Source organism: Lissotriton helveticus, chromosome 2_1 (genome assembly GCF_964261635.1).
Source record: "Lissotriton helveticus chromosome 2_1, aLisHel1.1, whole genome shotgun sequence".
Taxonomy (NCBI): Eukaryota; Metazoa; Chordata; class Amphibia; order Caudata; family Salamandridae; genus Lissotriton; species Lissotriton helveticus.
This window is the reverse complement of record NC_136059.1, coordinates 250,602,552-250,619,972: the sequence shown is the minus strand read 5'-3', so window position 1 is coordinate 250,619,972 and position 17,421 is coordinate 250,602,552. Positions and strand designations below refer to the sequence as shown.

The 17,421-nt window shown below is 46.3% G+C and overlaps 1 protein-coding gene across 1 annotated transcript in view; it reads right to left on the bottom strand.

The window, feature by feature from the left end:
* Window positions 1–17,421, bottom strand: part of KATNAL2 (katanin catalytic subunit A1 like 2) — a 291,910-nt gene that overhangs the window by 203,693 nt on the left and 70,796 nt on the right. The window contains exon 6 of the mRNA XM_078677255.1: window positions 12,969–13,070. Within this exon, the coding sequence (XP_078533381.1) occupies window positions 12,969–13,070 (102 nt within the window). The remainder of the gene's footprint in view (window positions 1–12,968; window positions 13,071–17,421) is intronic.

Below are 17,421 nucleotides of genomic sequence, written 5' to 3'. Positions count from 1 at the left end.
TACTCCGGCTGAAGTTAGGAAACCTCCATAAATTATCTGTTGTCTTTTTACTTTATATTCCCGATGATTATCTTTTGTTATTACTCCTTTATCCTTTTTATGGATTCTTTTTTGATGTTTATGTTTCATATTCTACTTACAATTGTTACTGTTGATGAATTAGAATTATTGTTCAGGTAATGTTTTCTCCCATTTATTGTTCCATGCTGTTTCCCCCCCTCCTCCCTCTTCATTTCTTCCCCTCTCACCCTTTTCATTCGACATAGACATTTTTCATTGTGATTTTACCATATATGATATTTCTTTCTATGTATGATACAATTTCTTTTTCAATAAACTTTAAACTTAAAAAAAATAATAATAATGTCGAAAGCCTGAGGACTTGCAAACGTAAATGTTCCAAGTTACTGCTTGCAGGTAATTGGTTGCTTCAAATATAATGCAATGGTGCTCATGTGGAATTAACTGCCAGAAGTCTTCCCCTTTAGAGGGACACATATCCATTAGACCATTATATTACCTCGTTGGATAAAAGCAAACAGGCCTATGTCATCTACCGGTAGACCCTGTGGCAGTCATATATCATTTACAAGGATGTAAAAAGAAACAGTTCCTTAACATTATCAGTATCATTGTCTTCTCTCTCACAGGTCTTAGAGTCAAGCCCCCCTGCTAACTAAAACGTATTTAAACAAGCATTGGCAAAGAACATAGGTCTGGCGTTGCGCATAGTCGCAGTACCTCGAGTCATTACTAGTTGTGGTTCTTGAGTCAGAAGCAACAGCTTAACGTTTTTAACAAGGCTGCAGTCCTTCAGTAACGTACTAGGTGTAAACCTCACAGAGTTGAGGGAGAGTGGGTTCAAAATATATATTTGAATAATAAACATGCTTTCTATTTTATTGAATTGTGATTTTGTTGTCATAGGATAAGTTAAAATGCCAAAGTGGTATGAGGTAACGAGTTAATACTGCAGATTTGACTACATTCTTTGATTTCTATTGAAGTGATGACACCTTATTGTACATAGGTATTAGCGGTCACTGGTAAGTTCAAGTGTCTTCAAATAACTGACATGGGGGGGCTACATTTTAGGTGAATGCATTCATATGAGCAAGAAAAATTGAGTTGCGCATTATGAAGGTATCCAATGGCAGACATAAGCTGACCAATTGTTCAATATTGTTGAGAGGGAGCATAATTGGAATGACAATTCATCAGCTCAATGGATAAAGATAGCTGCCTAGAATCCTCCTTTATGTGTATATGTTTATTTATTTATTTTAAACACGAGGCTTGCTACTTTCAATAAATGTCTTAATTGCTATGGCAGAACAACAATAGGTGTGGCTCTAATCAGTAAGGCTAAGCCCATTCAACACCAAAACAATGAAAATGCCAATAGTGATAATTCTTTCTACACTCGAGTTTTACCACGGCGCATGACCACTTATCACTGACAGCCGGAAATATTTAATACATTTTATTTTCCAAAAATGTTTTACTATATCATTAAAGTCATTTTTTGTGATTTCACAGCTCACCAATTATGTACACAAGTTCCAACAACACGACCACAATTCTTCACGAAAAACAACACAAACATAAAGCTCAACAATCTAGACTTTTCTCAACGGATTCATTCGCACCAAGTCAATCACCCACAAACAACACTGGTATCACACCACACATGCACACTTCTCAGACACACAACCTTGGCCTCATACCATCTTTGTCACTTTAATAGACCAAGGTGCCACACCAAACAACATCTAATTCAGACTCCTCCTATCTGTGCATAAACAGAAAAATGAAAACAACTTCAAATTTGAACAATAACAACTTGACATTAATGCACAGAAGGAATCACTTCTAAACAAGATGTTTGTTTGGGAATCAACAACGCCCGGTCGACGCATTTCGATCCCTCTTCATTGTGGGGTTCTCCTCAGGACCAAACAGCACATTTCTTTAAAACCCGAAGTCTTCAATTGTCCAATGTAAAACTGGTGCAGATTTTATTATGGAACAAAGCTGGGTCGTGTTTTTATCATAAGGGCCTGCGAGGCTGATGATTGGCGGCTTTTAGCCAATCCAGAATGTAGAGGTATTCGTCTCTTTGCCTCTCAGAAGCTTTAAATGCACTTGCACTCGGACCGAGAGGCTGTCTGAGGCAATAGACATGGGAGAAGCCGTTTAGCCATTGATTAGCCACCGAATCAGGTCTGAGTTTTTGACCTACAACGAACCTGAGACTGTGACTCCACTGACTTCAATTGTGAGACACAGTGGCGTCGAAAGCCACAATGCAAGTGCGTTTAAATCCGTTTGTGACTTCCTGGCAGGTGTAAGGAATGTAATTTGTTTTTTTTCCCCATGGTTTTTGCAGGGTTCTATTCCTCTAAATGACTGCAAAGTCTGATCTCTTACCCCTCTATTACAACCCAAAAGGTTTTGATCCCAAAAATGCCAAAGGTGAAAATGTTTTTGTCTGTGGTTTTCACTAGCCAGGATTAAGCAAGTGAAATGAGTTGATAACTCACTCTCCTATTATCAGGAACTCTTTGGGCACATTACGCCCTTTTGTTTGAGGATTTGTGGCTAGGCAGTATTTAGGACCAAGTGAGACTACTGCAAAATGGCAATGTGCTAAAAGCTTCCCTAAATAAACTTCTTTTGCATTGGATCAACGCCTCCAAACATATACATTTAGGTGCATCAAGGATACATATTAGAGAGGCCTAGTCTGCCTGCTGGCAAAATGGCCAGGCTTTAAAGATGCCCCTGGCCCAATTAAAAATTAACCCCTCAAAATCATGTGTTAATTCTGTCCATACGGGCCAAAAAGGATTGACCTGGTACTACAAATTTGAGGCATGTCTGTGTAGCATGATCCGAGGAAAAGAGGCAGTCGCTGATGGGTGTACCAGTGAAGTCATGTATAGGCCTGAAGTGCTGAGAGCGCTAACGGCAGAGAGCCTGCATCAAACAGAGTGTGCTAGACACAGTTGCTAGATCCACTGCAAGCAGCGGGCAGGGAACCTTTGGCAGCTCTCACTACTGATGGCATCACCCTTGGAGGTCTGGATTTGCTGGCAGCTGAAGGGGATTTAAACCCTGTGATGTTGGCGGGGATTGAATGATCATATACTAGACTCTGCACTAGAGATTCACACTTGCAATGCTTTACCTCAATGCAGGGTTTGATGAACGTACAGCACATATACCTTCGGGCATTAGGCAGTATTCACATTATTCTGGGGCCCTCAATACATTCTACCAGTTCACCTGCATAGATTTTCTGATATCAGATATTTAACAGGAGGGACCTTGGGCTACTTCCTTCTTTGAGCAGAGATAGCCCTAGATCCTCTACTTTCTCTGAATGGAGATTGAACACATGGCAAGAGAAAAGAGTGACTGTCAAATTGGGTCACTAGCAACTACTCCCTAGAAAATGAGGGGTTAGTTGGGAATGTGGCGACCTGAGGAAGCCATACATGACTATGATTAGGGCAAGGTGATCTCTATATCTTCGGCACTGAAAAACGTTAAGACGATCTAAGGCCACAGAAGTGGAGTGCAAGCTCCTTGCACTGGAGGGTGAATACTTACTATGGAAAGATTCAGCCTTAAAACTCTGTGCACTTTAACCGTACCAGTCAGGAGTAAAGTTCCTGTGCTCTGCTTTTAAACAAGATTAAATTGTCTTATCCAGATAAACTTAATTTGCCTAGGAGTGTCTAGTATATAGTGTAGCAAATCCACCTAGAGCCTGCCAGTTAAATGCCATTCGTTTACTGCAGCCCCTATTGTGCCATTCATAGGGTAGGCCTGGAAAACATGGGTTCAGGAAGAACCTCAGTAGTCTGACTTACAGGCAGCAAACTCTGCTCTTAAATGTTAATAAGTTACCCATAAGTGCACCTTGTTACCTACAAGGTAGGGTAACTGATATTTTAAAGTGTAATATGTACAAAATTAAAGTTGCCGTGCTCCTCCAGTGACTAATCCCTAATAGCTTTTTTCACTGACAGGGATGTAGCTGAATCCTAGAAAAAAGTCAGTATGCAGAATATAAACTTTAATCTGTACCTTTCAACATGAAAGTGCTACAAAAGTCATTCAAATAATATTTTTAATACTTATTAAAATCCAATGTAATGGTAAAATCTATTTTTTTAATAAATATTTAGACAAAGTAACTTTTCGAAAATTACTTTATACCTGCCTGAACCTACAGTAGGCTTATTAGCATTAGATACTGACAGCTGATCTGCCAGCGCTTTACCTTAATGAGGTGTTAAAACTGCATCCAGAGCAGAGGCAATGGTCTGGATTTGATTAGGGGTTTTTCTTCCCCTTGCAGGAAGTCCAATTAGGGTAAACTCAGGAACTTCATTAACTTGCCGAGGGCCTTCCCTTTAAATGTAAGGGGAGTCCTGGGGAAGGCAAACCTTTGTTTCCCCAGCCAAACCCAGAGGGAGGGACCCTGTCACCAGGTAGGTCGCCCCCCCCTAGCCACCGCGTGGTCCTCCTCGTGCCTGTGCTGCGCTCTGCCCGCTGGTTTCCTCCTGCATTTCTCGTCCTCCCTGTGCCTGTGAGTTTGCCGTTTTTACCCCGCTGTGAGTTCGCCGTTTCTTACCCGTTTTGTTTCATTAGTATCCCCTCGTTCCCCTCTTGCCTTCTGTTCCCATTTTTGTTTTCTTTTTCTTTTTATTTGTTGTTGTGAATTGGTCTTTCTCCTCGCTCCCCCTTGCCTCTGTGTCCCCCGCCTAGCCCTTGTTTCCGCCGATGCTCCCTGCGGCCCGCCCCCCGCCGCTCCCATTCGCCACCCCGCTCCCGCCTCCCAGCTGCTCCTCCTTCCCTCAGCCCCTCATATGGAGGTCGCACGGTGGTAAAGGGAGCGACCGTTGACCCTGTCACCAGGTAGGTCGCCCCCCTACCCACCGCGTGGTCCTCCTCGTGCCGTGTGCTGCGCTCTGCCCGCTGGTTTCCTCCCGCATTTCTCGTCCTCCCTGTGCCTGTGAGTTCGCCGTTTTTACACCGCTGTGAGTTCGCCGTTTTTTACCCCTGTTTTGTTTCATTAGTATCCCCTCGTTCCCCTCTTGCCTTCTGTTCCCATTTTTGTATTCTTTTTCTTTTTATTTGTTGTTGTGAATTGGTCTTTCCCCTCGCTCCCCCTTGCCTCTGTGCCCCCCGCCTCGCCCTCGTTTCCCGCCGCTACTCCCTGCGGCCCCGCCCCCCGACGCTCCCATTCGCCACCCCGCTCCCGCCTCCCAGCTGCTCCTCCCTCCCTCAGCCCCTCATGTGGAGGCCGCACGGTGGTAAAGGGAGCGACCGTTGACCCTGTCACCAGGTAGGTCGGCCCCCTAGCCACCGCGTGGTCCTCCTCGTGCCGTGTGCTGTGCTCTGCCCGCTGGTTTCCTCCTGCATTTCTCGTCCTCCCTGTGCCTGCGAGTTCGCCGTTTTTACCCCGCTGTGAGTTCGCCGTTTTTTCCCCCTGTTTTGTTTCATTAGTTTCCCTTCGTTCCCCTCTTGCCTTCTGTTCCCATTTTTGTTTTCTTTTTCTTTTTATTTGTTGTTGTGAATTGGTCTTTCCCCTCGCTCCCCCTTGCCTCTGTGCCCCCCGCCTCGCCCTTGTTTCCCGCCGCTGCTCCCTGCGGCCCCACCCCCCCCGACGCTCCCATTCGACACCCCGCTCCCGCCTCCCAGCTGCTCCTCCCTCCCTCAGCCCCTCATATGGAGGCCACACGGCGTACGCGCGCAGCGGGTGCGCCGATTGTGCGCCAAAGGCAAGCCCGTGTACGCCCGTCCGCGCCTGGACCGCGCCCAGCGCCAGACCCCCTGGCCCCCGAAGATACCAGCCCACACGACGGACTTACGAAGCCGCCACCCTCAATGCACTCAACGCCGGCCGGAACCCCGCCTGCTACCGAGCCACCCCGAAACGCACCCACGGACCCTTCACCTGCCAAGCCTGCAAGTTCACCTGCCTCCGGACCTGCACCGCTCCCGCCAAGCCGAGCACCAGCAGCAACCACCTCAAGTGCATCCTGCTCAACACACGCTCCGTCCACAGACACGCCGTGGAACTCTGGAACCTGCTCGACACTACATCTCCAGACGTCGCCTTCCTCACGGAAACCTGGATGAACGCCTCCTCAGCACCAGACATCGCCATCGCCATCCCGGACTGATACAAGATCACCCGGAGGGACCGCGTCAACCAGACTGGAGGAGGCATCGCCATCGTACACAAGAACACCATCCGCATCTCAACCAACTCCAACGACACCTTCACCGCCGCCGAACACCTCCACTTCCAGATAAACACTGACCCCAAGACGACCCTCAGAGGCACCCTCATCTACAGACCCCCGGGACCACGCACACAATTCAGCGAAGCCATCGCAGACTTCATCAGCCCGCATGCCCTCGCCTCCTCGGACTACATCCTCCTAGGGGACCTCAACTTCCACCTGGAGAACAACAAGGACAGCAACACCACCACCCTGCTGGACAACCTCGCCAACCTCGGACTCAAGCAACTGGTGAACACCCCCACCCACTACGCCGGCCACACGCTTGACCCCATCTTCTCCTCCAGCAAGCACATCTCCTTCAGCCACTCCACCGGACTTCACTTGACTGATCACAGCTGCGTCCACTTCACCTTCAGGAGAAACTTGACCCACCACCACCCACAACAGGCTCCTCGCTGGAGCAAGATCACCGCCGACCAGCTCAGCACCTCCCTCCGCCAGAACCCTCCCGCCAGCACTACGGACCCCAACGAAGCAGCCAGCAACCTCACACAGTGGCTGACCACCTGCGCCGACGACCTCGCACCACTAAAGAACCCTCCCAGCAGGCCCGGCAACAAGAAAGCCCCCTGGTTCACCGACGAACTCAAGGACTCCAAGAAGAACTGCCGCACCCTCGAGAAAGCCTGGCGCCACTACCAGACCCCAGACAACATGACCGCCCTCAAGCACGCCACCCGCAAGCACCACCAGCTGATCCGCACCACCAAGAAGACAGCATTCAAAGAACGACTGAACAACAACGCCCACGACAGCAAGGAACACTTCAGCATCGTCAAAGAGCTCTCCAACCCCAGCGCTGGAAACAACGACATCACTCCCTCGCAAGACCTCTGCGACTCTCTCGCCTCGTTCTTCCATCGCAAGATCGCCGACATACACAACAGCTTCGGCGCACCAACCACGCACCCAACCGCCGAACCAACGCCCCCCACCACCACCCTCTGCAACTGGACCCCGGTCAGCACCGAAGACACCACCCGCACGATGAACACCATCCACTCCGGATCACCAACCGACCCCTGCCCTCACCACGTCTTCAACAAGGCCGACTCCATCATCGCACCCCAACTGCGGGACATCATCAACACATCCTTCCACACCGCCACCTTCCCGGAGAGCTGGAAGCACGCCGAGCTCAGCGCCCTCCTAAAGAAACCAACAGCGGACCCCACCGACCTCAAGAACTTCCGCCCCATCTCGCTCCTCCCTTTTCCTGCCAAAGTCATCGAGAAGACCGTCAACAGACAGCTCGCCGCCTTCCTCGAGACGAATGGATCCCTCGACCCCTCGCAGTCCGGTTTCCGAGCCAACCACAGCACCGAGACCGCCCTGATCGCAGCCACAGATGACATCAGATCCCTGCTCGACAACGGGGAAACAGCAGCCCTCATCCTCCTGGACCTCTCCGCAGCGTTCGACACTGTCTGCCACCGCACCCTAGTACAGCGCCTCAGCAACATCGGAATCCAAGAGAAGGCACTGGAGTGGATCATCTTGTTCTTCGCCGGAAGAACCCAGAGAGTCCGCCTCCCCCCGTTCAGATCCGAGGCCACCAAATTCATTTGCGGTGTACCACAAGGATCATCACTCAGCCCAACCCTCTTCAACGTCTACATGAGCCCCCTCGCAGCCATCGCACGCCAACACAACTTCAACATCATCTCCTACGCTGACGATACCCAGCTGATCCTCTCCCTCACCAACGACCCCGCCACCGCCAGAACCAGCCTACACGAAGGGATGATAGACGTCGCCAAGTGGATGAAGAACAGCCGCCTGAAACTGAACTCAGACAAGACGGAAGTCCTCATCCTGGGATCATCGCCTTCCGCCTGGGACAACTCCTGGTGGCCCCCTGCCCTGGGCACCACTCCCAAGCCAACGGACCACGCACGCAACCTGGGCTTCATCCTGCACTCCTCCCTCTCGATGACCAGACAAGTCAACGCCTTCTCCTCATCGTGCTTCAACACCCTGCGAATGCTCCGTAAGATCTTCCGATGGATCCCCACCGAGACCAGGAAGACCATCACACAGGCACTCGTCACCAGCCGACTGGACTACGGGAACACCCTCTACGCCGGAACCACAGCCAAACTTCAGAAAAGACTCCAACGCATCCAGAATGCCTCCGCACGACTCATCCTGGACATCCCCCGACACAGCCAATCTCCGGCCTCCTGAGAGACCTGCACTGGGTCCCCGTCAGCAAGAGGATCACGTTCAGGCTCCTCACCCACGCACACAAGGCTCTCCACAACCTGGGCCCCAAGTACCTCAACGACCGCCTGACCTTCTACACGCCCACCCGCCAGCTACGATCGACCAGCCTTGCCCTCACCGCCGTACCACGCATCCGCAGAGCCACCGCCGGAGGAAGATCCTTCTCCTACCTGGCAGCCAAGACTTGGAACTCCCTCTCCATCCACCTTCGGCTGACCCAGGACCATCTCTCCTTCAGGAAACAATTCGAGACCTGGCTGTTCGAGCAGTAACGTACCCCTCTCCCCCAGCGCCTTGAGACCCTTCCGGGTGAGTAGCGCGCTATACAAATGTCATGATTGATTGATTGATTGAGGGAAACTACTCTAGAACCAGTTTTGAGTGACTACAAAATATGGTGCTACTGATTTCGCTGGGCACACCTCTGGGTGGGCACAAAGATTTTGTGCAAGGTAGAAAGGGTTTTCACATCTTGGATTTTAGGAGTAAGGCACGCTCCGGGTTTGATTGTAGCAGAACTGCTGATAAAGTGGGTGTGGTTATCCCTAGGAATTTTTACACCATTGGTTAGGGAGGAGACACAAGTCATCCCTATCCCGAGCTAGTGCCAAACCATAAATGTGGCACCCCAAGGAAACCTCCTAACACTTTCAAGACGTACCGAAGAAAGAGGACTGTATGTGCTATGTGTGACCTTAGAGGGGCCCTGTAGGACTGAACCTGTTCCATCGTGTACCCAGGACAAAGAAGTGGACTGCAAGGGTTAATCGACTGATCAACTATGCGAATATAGGGACACAGCAAACTGCAAGAGACCTTTTTCTTGAAGTGGCCAGCAGACCAGTACCAACTGGACCGTGCTTCTGGCCTCTGATGGAGTGAGACCTGGCCCCTAAGTGCTGTCCCTGTGGTTCTAGAAGCCTCAGAAGTAACTCAGAGAAGCTCCTTGAGAAAACCAGTCTGCGCTGTGCCATATCTATCAGGGTATTGAGCTCAAGTCAATGTAGTAACTTTTAGGGTTCACCCTGTCGAGACAATGTTATGATTAATTGAGCTGGGTGACCACCCACCCCAAATAATAATACATTTTCTTACATAAACTATAACAGACTTTTCTGATCTTTAGACAATACTCAGGATATGGGATTACCAGAACAATACTCACTAACTGGTTAGTGCCCAGGTACAGAGTTCAGCTATCCAGTTGCTATTAATCAAAAGGGACCTTAAAAAGCTTGGCATCTATATCAACCATGATACAAAGAAATCCTTTGACCTCAACCTATTCAAGGAATCAAATTGGTTTTGAGGGAATGAATTGCACTGGAGAAAGCATTCCCTTTCTGTCCTTTGCCAGGTGGCCCTGTATGACTTCCAGCGTTCCTTTATCTCCTTCAAACCACATGGAGTCCCAGAGGAATACTTTAAGCCCTTTGGTGCTTAACTCCCCTGTTACAGAGGGATGGGGAGCTTCATGGATCTCAATCTCAAGAGTGACTTACACTATTTAATATAGCAACATTACATTGTCTGATGCTGGTAAATGCTATTGGGAAGCTCAATTTATGTAGCAAACTAATGGTCGTTTCTGTTCCAAGATGAATCCTTTCTCATGAAACACATGCATTGAGCTCTGGGATTCCATGTCTGTCTTTGACATTAAAAGAGGGCTCAGGGATACACATGACTTCAGTAGTGGTAAAAAGTAAAAAGCTGCAAACCTGTATCTAGACGGGGCTAGATGTTAGACAAGGATTTAGAAAATAGGATCTCATAGGTATCAGTATGCTCGGAAATGTCTGGGATCAGACTAAATGGTACCCTGCGAACATCTTAAAGGAGTTAAATTATCTGTCAGACAGTGCAATAGTTTGATATCTGCAACTGAGACGTGCACAGGTAGGCTATGTCCCAGAGGGCACTGGAGGTGGGGTGAGGGGTGGATTGTCAGAGTTCTCCTTGAAGACACCTCCCTGCTTGAACACAGGTTCTTCTTAGAACTATTATATAAAAAAGTGATATCCTTCACTTACAAAAAAATCATTAATAATACTGCTGGATACAATCAGAAACCTTAGGAAAAACAGTCAGTGACAAGGGTGTGTGCAGGATATGGATTGGGAAAAGGTCCTTCAATGCCCAAGAGAGGTGGCATTCGGTGCAAGGGTCAGGCTGGTCCAAATTAAGATTCTCCGTAGAATTTACAATACAAAAATCCAGAGAGTTAAATTTAGTAGAACAGATTCTGATCGGTCTCTGGAGATGCGGTCAGGTGGGAACCTTCTCCCATTATCTTTTGCTTACTCCAGATAACAATCCTTCATGAGGGGCGGGCAGATGCTGTCTGACTAAGGTGGAAAGAAATTGTAAGAGATCATGCACATCTCCTCCTGTTAGGTATTTGGACTGATGAAACTCCCCCCAAAAAGACAAAACTTCAATGTCATTTCGGTCTGATTCTGTTGCATGGTTCATAAATGCCTGTTCGGGAAAGCCCCCAGTTATTTGACCCAAAAGTTGCCCCTCTACAAAACTGACAGAGCACTACGGTCAAGCAATCAATTGCTGATAAAAATTCCTCTGGTAAAAAAAACCAGACAAGGTGGCAGAGCCTTCTCTCTGGTAGGGCCTAGTCTTTGGAATAACCTTCCTCCCGACCTAAGACAAACCTCTAACCACTCCTCCTTCAGGAAAAAGTTAAAAACCTGCTTATTCCTGGAAGAATAAATAATCATCTGTTAGCTGAAAACCACAACCTCTGGTAACATCTGCCATGCCACATTGCGAGCAAAGCGCGGAGATACCCCGTAAGGGGTCGATTCTTGCGCTATATAAGAATATAAAATAAAATAATAAAATAAATTGTGGGAGGCAACATAGCCCCCCACTAGGAAGCGGCAGACCTCCGCAAGGTAGAGAAATGGAAATCAGACACGAACTGGTACATGTCTGCTGAAAAGTACGTCTGTAGGGGGAATGGGGTGTTAGGATCTTGGGACCATGGAGAAACTACTGTGATATTAACCAACACATGTGTGAGTGGAAGGAGGGAATGCCTCATCTTCTGATCTGAGAGAGTGAAGATATGTAGAGGTGATATATGCTGCCTTGCACCCGATCTACAAGCCCGAGTCTGTTGCTGTGGGACTACGACGTCTTTCCTGTGTGTGGCGACATGTCTGTTTAATTTTATATGACATATGAACTGCTGGCCCTGTAACAGGAAGAAAGACTATCTGTATTGGTTTCCTTTTTAAAAAGTAATTCAAATATTTTTTTTAATAGAATACACATTATTCTGGTGCCTTGTTGCCACTCTGGTTCATGTTAGTTTCTAAATTATTGTTACGATTCAGATTACTGTTTATCAAACACTGTAAAGAGATACCCTCCTATATTTGAAAAAGGAGATTGTATTTTATCCACTTGCATTGCTTATACACTCACAAAACAAATGTTTTCTGAAGTAAAAACATGTAAATATATTAGATCAGACAGCAAATGTGTCTTGTTTAATGATAACTAAACTTACAATAGCCTCCTTTAAGACTTAGGGAGTATTGAGAACCTAACCTCCTGAACGCCTAGCCTTCGGGAGGTGTATTAAGAACTTGCTATCAAGACCTTCATTCCATCTAAATATAATGGAAATGAATGATTTATTTCCTCCCAGATGCCCACTTGGAAACTTTCCAGGCCTCAGAAGGTACATGGCATGTCCAATGAAATTATCAAAGCAAGATCAGCTGAATTTACTTTCAGCTAAAGTATTGTTCCTGTTGTCAATGTTGTCAGGCCACACAGTTGAACAGGTGTGAACAATTGGGCTGTTAATTTATAGGCCTTGGGTATATGATATACCCCTGTATAGGGGACTTATAAGTAAATTGAATATGCCAAATTAGGTGTAAACCAATTTTACCACAGACCACTGCATAATCTTAAAAAATGTAACGTAAATGTCTCATTTTCTTTTTTTTTTAAAACACATCCCATTTTCCTTTAAGGAAGCCAGGCTACATTTAAAACATTTTTTTTTAAAGCAAAAAGATAACTTTGTTTAAAAGCAATCACAGACATGGCCACCCCAGCTGGCCACCATCCCTGTGATGGCTATCATTCCTAATGAGGCCCAAACTATGATCTATCTCATTAATATTGATGAGGTAGGTTAATGTGCGTTCCACTAGGAATCACAATTTAGAAGTACAAATATTTCTAATGTTAGGAATTGCGATTCCCTAATTGCAGTTTAGTAAGAATCGTAACTAGGAAAACTCAATTCCTAAACTTTGTACTTCTTGCCCTTTATGTATAACACAGTTTTGTAGACATCTGCAGATCACTACAACGGTTTCAGATGCATCAAAAAGGCCACCTACATAAGGTGGTTATATAAAATATGGTTCTACTAACCCTTCGAGGATGAGTGTTGCTGTCTCCTCCACCACGTTTGTTGATTGCGGAAACATTCAAACCAAAATCCGAAATCTCTGGAGAACTTGAATTGCCATTTTCCTAAATGTACAGAAAACATTATAATTCACAGTCAGAACAGAGGCAGTTTTCTACTTTTCACTGTGCAACGTATCAGTTCCATGCATTAACATCCTTATGATTATTGGCTCTTGAAAGATAACGGGCCACTAACATATATGTTATCCAGTAGTTCAGAATTAGATTAGCTACATAACACCAATGTATGAATTTCAAACCCAGTAGCCAGAGAAGCTTGACACCGAGCAGGTGCTGGCTCCTCCGGCAGGGCAGCAGCCAGTCTTGGAAGGTAAGCGAGCCAGCTTGCCCAATTCTCAGGGTCAATACAGTGTTAGAATACCATGAAACGTTCACAATCTTGCCTCTTCAATAAAAGACAGGGAATGTCACCATGATACTGTCCTACCAAGGGAAGGGGGTGCTTTAAAAGAGGGAAGAAGCTAGTAAGCTCCTAACAGGAAAACAATCAAAGGTGGGGCATTTTCTCCACAGGGCCCTCCTCAGAAGCAAATGTGGAACAATCTATAAGAGAGGGTTGGAAGAGGAGTCGAAAACACCCAACCGCACCAAGGTGGAGTTATGAATACTGGCTTCTCACTCTCTCCAGGCAGGTACTGGGCACAAAGGGCTAGGGGAGAGCCCACTTTTTTTTTAAAGGCCACATCCTCTCTTGGCTCATCTTGAACCCTGCACCTGGACTCTGCCTGCAGTGAGTCATAACCCCCCCCTCCCCTCCCAAGTGGTCCGCTTCCAGTCCTGGGACCATTATAAGTGTGGCTAACCATGCTCTGCCAGACCAGCTGTTGTCTCATCAGACCGACGCAGAGCGACTCAAACCCAAAGCAGCACTTCACAGCGCCTCTTCGGAATCAATGCAGCGCAACACAGACTTGACGTAAATCCGCATCGCAGCCTGCACAGCTTATCGGAACCGCCACTGCATGACACATCCTCAATGCGGACCTTACAGTCTCCAATCGGAACCAATGGAGCCTCAACGCAAGCCCGCATTACAACCCGTGCACCTCATCTGAACCACCACAGTACGTCGCATTTTCGATACACACCTCGCATTGCTTCTCGAGACTGCTGCTGCGCAGCTCAACTCTCTGCAACTAGGATTTAAGATACATTTCTATGAACTAACTTGGTCCCTGTATCCAGCCCGCACTCCCATGCAGTCGGGCTGAACTTGTGACGTTGTCCCGGTCCTGAGCAACAACCACAGTTGGGGCTTTGTGCTTTTCAGCACTATTTTTACCCAAACCTTTAAAATTGCATATCTCTGGCTCTACTAATTGGATTTTTCTCATTTTGGTGTAAAATAGTTTAAATATTATTACATTTTGTGTTGCTTTGTCACTTTATTACTGTTTGTGTGCTGCATAAATACTTTACACATTTCCTCTAAGTTATGCCTGACTGCTTCTGTGACGAGCAACCAGAGTGTTAAGCACAGGTTAGTTTGAGGTTTTGCTTGTGTTTCAACCTGACAAGGATTGTGGTTGCTGCTTGAGTAGGGTTTCACACCAATCAGTAACCCTATTTCTCACAGGCCCTTAGCGATATGTTCCACCATCCTGCTATAATTGGGCAGTAGAACTGAGTAAGCCCTTCTCTCAAACTCGAAAAAAATAACTGTCAGACAGATGGCTGGCTTCCTCTGCAGGTGAAATTAAAAAGAGCAAAAATAACTAAATAAAAAAAAGAATTAAGGCCTAGTAAACCAAAACGATCTTTAACTCAGACCAGCCAAAATACTCTTCCTAATAGAATATTGCTTACATTTTTGTGTGGGTTTCTCTAAAAAATATGTTTAGCAGTGATCCAGCACTGTAGGGGGCATATCAGCAAGGGCAAAGTGGGCTTTCCTCCCCAGGATAACGGGTGAAATGCTGCTAAGCGACATTTCTCCTGTTATCAAGCCTCACACAAAGAAGCATAGCGACAAGAAAAGTAGCGATAACCTCTGTTATCGATACTTTCCTTACGCCTTACGCCTGCTTTGAAACTGACTTAGCCATGATATCCTATCTAAGGTGGATATCATGGCTAAGTATGTGTAGCCCTATCCGCAAGCTATCGCCAAAAGTTGTGCGATTATCGCTGGATTTCCAGCGATAATCGCACAGTTGGCAGATTGCGCTCTGAATTTTATCGCTTTGGAGATAAGCGTTGCACGCTATCTCCGCGATAAAATTCAGAGTCGCCCAGCGATAATTATCCTCGCGCTAAGAGCGCTGAGCGATAATTATCGCCAGCCCTTGCTGATATGCCCCAAAGTGCCTTAATTTTTCATATAAGCCCTTATCTAGCGAACAGTTTATTTATTGTATTTTATTGTTTTGTATTGAAGCACTACCATATTACAAGGACCCGAAGCGCTTTTGGAAGCACGAGAAGAAGTTACTTTCCCTGTTGATCTCGGGCTTACAGAGAGGCCTACTATGGAGGGTAGGTTTTGGGGCCGTATGCAAGGTTCAGAAAGGTGATCCAATGTGTCAAAGTGATTGTTGGAGCTGTACTTGCACCTGGAGTAAAGCGAATAGGTGGCAACGTATAATTATTCGAGAAGAAATGGTGACGTTATAACTTATTTTAGATTGGCAGTAGTAACGCTTCTGGCAGAGAAAGCTCTGGACGAATTTGCATCTATGGTGTTAATTACGTTTTCACTTCTTTTTGGAGGATAAATATAATATTTAAAATAGCGAAAGGTTCATCTGCATAGGTTCCTTTTTGCATCCGCCTTTCATCCTTCTGCTGTTAGTATCATGAAATACATGGAGATTACACTAACGCCCCTAAAAGACTTATATTCCACCGTATCGCTGATAAATGTTATTGATTTTAGCCTTTAATTTGTTCAATTCGCTGTACCTGTATTCAGCATTTCATTTGTTCAATTCGCTGTACCTGTATTCAGCATTTCATTTGTTCAATTCGCTGTACCTGTATTCAGCATTTCATTTGTTTAATTCGCTGTTCCTGTATTCAGCATTTCATTTGTTCCATTCGCTGTTCCTGTATTCAGCATTTCATTTGTTTAATTCGCTGTACCTGTATTCAGCATTTCATTTGTTTAATTCGCTGTACCTGTATTCAGCATTTCATTTGTTCAATTCGCTGTACCTGTATTCAGCATTTCATTTGTTTAATTCGCTGTTCCTGTATTCAGCATTTCATTTGTTTAATTCGCTGTTCCTGTATTCAGCATTTCATTTGTTCAATTCGCTGTACCTGTATTCAGCATTTCATTTGTTTAATTCGCTGTTCCTGTATTCAGCATTTCATTTGTTTAATTCGCTGTACCTGTATTCAGCATTTCATTTGTTTAATTCGCTGTACCTGTATTCAGCTTTCCTAGAACCCGCCTAAAAACACTTGTTAGCAATGCAGCCCAAAAAACTGATAACAGTTAAATCAAATACAGAAGAAACTAACAAGTAAAATCAAAATAAACACCCAAAACTCTCCCATTCCGTTTCCAATGCACAGAGGATGTCAGCAAACAGATGTGCATATCTATTGCAATTAAATACGGGGCTGCAAAGTTTATTGTAAATTAAAGTTAATTTTCCAAGACATGTGGAAACCAGGCTTTACTCGGTTCTGTCGTCATATTCAATGGCACGGAAGACATAACATTTAACCCAAGTAGTTGTGGCACAGATGTTCAATGCATTGTTGCTCCAATAAAGCGCGCTGGTGTTTTGATTCAAGTATAGCTGCAGTGATTTATATGGACATGAAAGGCGCTTTCCGTAGCTCCTCGCAAGATGGATGAACCCGTGCCAGGTTGAAGTGCCACCTCATTTATGCCAAAGCACGCTTCAACAGACCATCAAAGAGGATGTCTTCCTGTGTGATCAGCGAAGTTACTCATCAACAACCCTAGCTCTTCAACCACATGCATGAAATCCATTTGTGTCAGGATTAGCTCTGCTGGGATGAACTTTCACTGCATTCCTTCAAAACATTTCCCACCGTGACCATTTTTCAGTTTTTTTCCTCCAGCTAGCTCCTCAGCCAGGTACACAAGTTCAGGCGCTCCATGTCTCCCTTGGCTGTGCCGTCATTAAAGCGTTACTCTCTTATCAGGTGGACACTCATGCATGTCCGCCATCCTGAGGGAGTATTTGCTGCCTCTCAAGCCATGCTGTTGGTCACTGGTGAGAACTGCAGTGGGATTACAGTCCTTCGGCACCGGTCTTTTTACCTGTGGTCCTATCAGCTCTCTCAAGAAAGCCAGACCACCTCCCCAGTGGAATAATGCAAAATGATGTGCCCCGCCGGTGGGAAATGTGATGAGGGGCCCCCGAGTCTCCCATATCTCACAGATATTCATTGGCCTTGGTCCGAATGGGCCCGC